Genomic DNA, 6,994 nt, shown 5'->3' with positions numbered 1-6,994 from the left:
CGCCCTTCGCGCGAGAGAAAGAGAGAGAGACACACACAATATATATATTTTTAAAAATCTGTTAATTATTGCAACTGTCTGTAGATTGGACAAAAAAATAAGGTCTGAAATGTCTAGAACTATATTGTGTCCAATCAGAGAATTGCTCATTTGAATATTTCCCAGCATGCTTAGAAGTGATAGCAGTTAGCACATAGTTGAGTAAGTCACAGGTTGAGGTTTTTTTTGGGTTTTTTTTTCAGTTTCCTGTTTGGAATGTTTTTGCTAACATGATTAGCCATGTGCTGTATTTCTGATATGTTTATGAGAATCGAATGATTAGGAGTTGTTTATCTGAATTAAAAGTTTGCGGCTCTACTTCTTTGACAGCTCGTGACCAAATATTGACTCATTTAGCACAATCTTTTGTAAGTATTCTATCAGTGTGGGCGTGTCTGAATGGATAATGATTGACAGCGGTGTTTCCTCTGCAATGTAAACAACTCTTTTGGTAGTAGTAGCACTAGAGAAGTGGGTAGGAATGACAGATTGATGTGTCCACAATGCTTTTGTTTTCAGTCGTGAGTCATGATTGTGTTGGCGTGGTGATGTTGGTGAATTTTGTACCTAAGCAGAGAAATTTAATTAAAATGGCTGATTGTGAGCAAAAACACTCTTCAGAGGGCTAACTCAAGCTAGTTTGTTAAGTTTGTTATGTTCTTGTTTGAGGTTCCTATAACCTCATTATAATTTCTTCTCCTGTCGTATACAGTAGGAGCTCTCATTAAATATGTACAGAGACGTAAAGAAGAAAAATAAAACTGGAAGGAAGTATCTGAGATCGCCGGTGCCTCTGGTGGGTGTACGTAGTTAGTGCAGTTAGCTCACTTTGCTAATCTAAACTGAAAACGAATGCTAACATGAAGCTGAGTAATTCGATTTTTACACTGATTACTGTGTTATTTAATTTGTGTTTAAGAGTACATTTTAAACACATGGACCTGGAAAAAACAACAAGAAACGATGGGACGGTTCAGGCCCACAAGTGACACAAGCAACTCGTCTAGCTAGCATAAATGTAGCGTAAAAATGTTGTAATAATTATTCTACAGTATAATGATCATTATATATTTAAATCAACATGTCACATCTTTATAGCTTTATCTTTTGCTTGTATTTCCTCATTTGTAAGTCGCTTTGGATAAAAGCGTGTGTTTAATAAATAAATGTAAATGTAAAGCATTTTTCACTCTGTGTGGAGTTTTTTTTATTCAGAGAAAGAATAAAACACCACTCTAAACTCACAAGTCAATTTATTTCACAACTTTTTACAAACAAAATGTTTAGAGAGGAACATAAAAAAGAAGAAAAGCTGGGTTCAGCTTTTACTTGACATGTTCTACACGTTCTACATTCCCATCACTAAAAGCAAGATTTTAAAGTGACCTACTTCAAAAGTGCTGTTTTTTTAGCTTATATTCTCACAGAAACATTTTTTTACAGAATGCACAAAGATGACTCGTTTTTATTTGTTTAGTTTTTTTTTGTTAAAGTGGTCTATAATTATAAAAAGATCTACTGAAAATTAAATGTTATTTATTATTATTATTATTATTATTATTATTATTATTATTATTATTATTATTATTGTTGTTATTACAGCATACATACAGGTAAAACACACACACACACACACACACACACACACACACACACACACACACACACACTGATTCAGCTGAAAAAGACGGAGTTATGCATCATGTACAGGATTTACAACAACAAGAGAATGAATTCAGTTTTATTCAAAATTAATTATTTAAAAATGAGTGAATTATTTATTTAAAACAACATAAAACAAGTTCAGGAAAAAATGAGGCATGAAAGTAGGACATTAATAATCAGTTTGAAAACAGTTCAAATAAAACACAGTCATCAGTGTAAATGTGAGGCACTGGGAAGGAAAATGGTTGCCAGTGACACGCCCATAGTCACCCCCCATGGTCACACCATTAGCTGCACCCTTATACCTTTAGCCACACCCTTACACTTTTAGCCATGCCCTTAGCCACACCCATACACCTTTAGCCCCATCCTTATACCTTTAGCCACATCCTTACACCTTTAGCCCCATCCTTATACCTTTAGCCACATCCTTACACCTTTAGCCACACCCATACACCTTTAGCCCCATCCTTATACCTTTAGCCACATCCTTACACCTTTAGCCACACCCATACACCTTTAGCCCCATCCTTATACCTTTAGCCACACCCTTACACCTTTAGCCACATACTTATACCTTTAGCCACATCCTTACACCTTTAGCCACACCCTTACACTTTTAGCCATGCCCTTAGCCACACCCATACACCTTTAGCCACATCCTTATACCTTTAGCCACATCCTTACACCTTTAGCCACACCCATACACCTTTAGCCCCATCCTTATACCTTTAGCCACATCCTTACACCTTTAGCCACACCCATACACCTTTAGCCCCATCCTTATACCTTTAGCCACACCCTTACACCTTTAGCCCCATCCTTATACCTTTAGCCACATCCTTACACCTTTAGCCACACCCTTACACCTTTAGCCCCATCCTTACACCTTTAGCCACACCCTTACACCTTTAGCCCCATCCTTACACCTTTAGCCACACCCTTACACCTTTAGCCCCATCCTTACACCTTTAGCCACACTATTACACTTTTAGCCACATCCTTATACTTTTAGCCACACCCTTACACCTTTAGCCACACCCTTACACCTTTAGCCATGCCTTTAGCCACACCCTTACACCTTTAGCCCCATCCTTACACCTTTAGCCACACTATTACACTTTTAGCCACACCCTTACACCTTTAGCCATGCCTTTAGCCACACCCTTACACCTTTAGCCGCACCCTTACACCTTTAGCCACATCCTTACACCTATAGCCATGCCCTTAGCCACACCCTTACACCTTTAGCCACACCCTTACACCTTTAGCCACATCCTTACACCTATAGCCATGCCCTTAGCCGCACCCTTACACCTTTAGCCATGCTTTTGGCCGCACCCTTACACCTTAGCCATGCCTTTAGCCGCACCCTTACACCTTTAGCCACACCCTTACACCTTTATCCGCACCCTTACACCTTTAGCCGCACCTTTACACCTTAGCCATGCCTTTAGCCACACCCTTACACCTTTAGCCACACCCTTACACCTTTAGCCATGCCTTTAGCCACACCCTTACACCTTTAGCCACACCCTTACACCTTTAGCCACACCCTTACACCTTTAGCCGCACCCTTACACCTTAGCCATGCCTTTAGCCACACCCTTACACCTTTAGCCACACCCTTACACCTTTAGCCACATCCTTACACCTATAGCCATGCCTTTAGCCACAGCCTTACACCTTTAGCCATGTCTTTAGCGACACCCATACACCTTTAGCCATGCCCTTAGGCACTCACTTTGCCTCCCTTATAGCAGCATCCTTTGCCATAATAATTCTGGTCACTTGCTATCCCATGATTCCTTGCATACTAATTTGATAGTTTAAGTGAAATTAAAAAAGGAAGTGATGTCATCTGAGTTGTCCCCAGGTCTCCCTGTGTATCAGCTCTCAGTATTCATGTTTGATGTTCAGTTTGTAGATTTTTTTTAAACTGTCTGTAATTAAAGTGTATTGTTGTGGCTGGTTTTCTACATTTAACTCTGTGTTCAGCTGAACGCTGTAGCGCTTAGCACGCTGAGGATTTGCATACGATGACTCAGTTTGTAATTAAGACATGAAACAAATGCAGCATATTTACATTCGTATATCTGCAGGTTATTTATAATCATCTGCATAATTGTATAGGGTTGACTCAACACAACACACACACACACACACACACACACACACACACACACACACACACACACACACACACATACACACACAGAGAATGAGTGCCAACCTGTTTATCACAGTCTCTTCCTACACTGACGTCTTATCTTTATTTTATTATTTTACAATAAACACATGATGTTTCTATAGCAACAGCTCATTCAGAGGGACAGATGAAAAACATCTGTAACTGTGAAAATGGTGAAGTTTTATTAAAGTAAGGAGACATTATTTTATGTAACGCGTATGGAAGGAGTCTCCAGTGTCAGCGCTGTGTAATGGTTAGAGGTAAAGCTGTAACTTTAAGTTTTCCACAAACTGCAGTTTTTGAGAGATTAAAGATAGAGAGACTAACGAGAGAAAATAAGGAGAGAGAACAGAGAGAGAGAATAAAGAGAGAGATTAGAGAGTGAGAATAGAGAGAGAATAAAAAGAGAGAGAATAAAGAGAGAGAATAATGAGAGAGAATAAAAAGAGAGAATAATGAGAGAGAATAGAGAGATAGAAAAAAGAGTGAGAATAGAGAGAGAGAATAAAGAGAGAGAATAGAGAGATAGAATAAAGAGAGGGAATAAAAAGAGAGAAGAAAGAGAATATAGAGAGGGATGGTGAGGGAATGAGTGCTTATAGCTGCTATAACGTAAGTGACAACAGGAACTAACTTGTTAGTCTACATTAAATGTAACTCTAAATTGATTTTTTTTTTTAAGTATGATGTGTGGTTCCTTAATTAAATAAAAGAAATGTGTATGTGTGTGTGTGTGTGTGTGTGTGTGTGTGTGTGTGTGTGTGTGTGTGTGTGTGTAAAATGAACTTCCTGTACGCAAAATTTTTATTAGAGTAGGACACTGTAACACTGTAAATGTACAGTGAGGTCGTCGTACTTCCTGTATAAGTCTGTGCATAGTTCCTTATAATATCTGTGTGTGTGTGTGTGTGTGTGTGTGTGTGTGTGTGTGTGTGTGTGTGTGTGTGTGTAAAATGAACTTAATGTACGCAAAATTTTTATTAGAGTAGGACACTGTAACACTGTAAATGTACAGTGAGGTCGTCGTACTTCCTGTATAAGTCTGTGCATAGTTCCTTATAATATCTGTGTGTGTGTGTGTGTGTGTGTGTGTGTGTGTGTGTGTGTGTGTGTTAACTGGGTAAGTTATTACTCAGTATTTTCTTCTTAATATCTAGAACCTGACATGAGTTTAAGATTTAGCTTGGTCCACTTTTAGAAAAAGACCATGAAAGGTTCTACGAAAAACCTCACAACGGGGTTCCGGCCCTGTTTTGGAGGCCAAGAACCATTAATTATCCATTAAACCCTTTGCAGAAACCTTTCTAATGTGAACACAAGATGAAGAATCTTTGGTTTATTAAATAAAAATTTATCATTTATATTTTTAAAAAGGTAAAAGGTTAAAGGTTAAATAAAGCAGTCTTCCTTTTTTAACACATTAAACGGACATGGATTCAAAAGATCTAGATTTGTTTTATCCTCCATCTTCCCCACTGTTTCCTGAGAGACCCTCTGGTGAGGATGCAGCGCTCACTCCTCCCTGTGAACACAGGAAAAAGAGAGAAAAGAAAAGGAAAGAAAGAAAGATAATCCTGCATCTTCACAAGTTTAAGTTCTATCCAACATTAAAAAACAAAAAACAAAAACAGCAATAACAGTTTTACCCAGGAGAAGTGTGTCCAAGCTTTCTGTAAACTTTCCAGCTTATTTATTTAAATTATTTATTTACTCATTTATTTATTTGTTTATCTATTTATTTAGTTCAAGTTTTTATTTATTTATTCAATTATTTATTTATTTATTCAATTATTTGTTTGTTTATTTATTTATTTATTTGATTGTTTATTTATTCAATTATTTACTTGTTTGTTTGTTTGTTTACTTATTTATTTAATTATTTGTGCCTTGCTTTACAAACAACAGCAGAATGAATCCCAGCATTACTTTTACCATTTCAGTTCATCACAGGGCCACTAGAGCACAATTTCACCTTTACAATAAAAATAAACAAATACAATTAAAACATTTAATGAATACAATAATCCATTAGAGATTCTCAGTCATCTGTCATTTTAATCAGTTATATTCACTCTTGTGAAGTACTTCGACAGCACTCGTCCACGTTCTCACTGCGGTTAAGCGCACTCCTGTAAGTGCTCTAAGTGCACACTCCAGTGATTTACCACTTCCACACTTCTAAGTGAGTAGGGGAAGTGCACAAGGGTGCGATAAGAACAGAACTGGACATAAAGTGGAGATGGTTCTTTAGGACGCCTCGGATAAATCCTGCATATATGATGCAACAACACACACATACGTACACACACACACACACACACACACACACACACACACACACACAGAGCCGTGACAGCAGCCATAATGGCTGATTATTAAGTTACAGTGAGGACAAACAGCGGCTGCACTCGATTCTCACTACAGCTACTTTTAGTGCACTTGATTTATAACGGAGATGTTTCTGGCACTCGAGCAGGCGATAAAGAGGAGTATATTGCCTGCAGGTAGTACACGCACACACACACGCACACACACACACACACACACACACACACACACACACACACACACACACACACACACACTGATGCTTTGAGTCCTCATTTCACTGTCCCACTTTCCTCCTGAGCGATTTATTAAGCAAAGCAATGTGACAAGGCCAAACAACACACACACACATACACACACACACGCACACACACACACACACATACACACACACACACACACACACACACACACACACACACACACAGACACACACACACAGCCATTATATTAATTGCATTTTTAAAGTTTGGCCATAAATGTCCACAGTGTCCCTCTCACCCCAAATGTCGATTCAGTCAATCGGCTGAAACATGTTCAGTGTGACGCTAACGTCGCTAACAGTGAATGGAGTCTTATGGCCACCAGTTTAGCATGGTGCGCGTGTGTAAATCTCACACATTTACATATGTGACTCCAGTTATTTACATATCCCGTGTTTTAGATCTCTGGCATTGGTGACATCATCTGTCATCATTTATCATCTGTAAAGCTGAGACAGATGTTGAGACAATGTCCACTGTTAAAAGCGCTATACAAATAAAACTGAAT

The 6,994-nt window shown here is 38.4% G+C and overlaps 1 protein-coding gene across 1 annotated transcript in view; it reads right to left on the bottom strand.

The window, feature by feature from the left end:
* Positions 1-4,842: 4,842 nt before the first annotated feature.
* The window catches only part of gabra6b (gamma-aminobutyric acid type A receptor subunit alpha6b), a 27,299-nt gene continuing 25,147 nt past the window's right edge, over positions 4,843-6,994 (bottom strand). Inside the window, exon 10 of the mRNA XM_017491921.3 lies at positions 4,843-5,417. Coding sequence (XP_017347410.1) covers positions 5,408-5,417 — 10 coding nt within the window. The 3' untranslated portion in view covers positions 4,843-5,407. The remainder of the gene's footprint in view (positions 5,418-6,994) is intronic.

The sequence above is a fragment of the Ictalurus punctatus genome, chromosome 18 (assembly GCF_001660625.3).
Source record: "Ictalurus punctatus breed USDA103 chromosome 18, Coco_2.0, whole genome shotgun sequence".
Taxonomy (NCBI): Eukaryota; Metazoa; Chordata; class Actinopteri; order Siluriformes; family Ictaluridae; genus Ictalurus; species Ictalurus punctatus.
The sequence above is the reverse complement of the archived record's forward strand: the minus strand, read 5'-3'. Positions and strand labels throughout refer to the sequence as shown.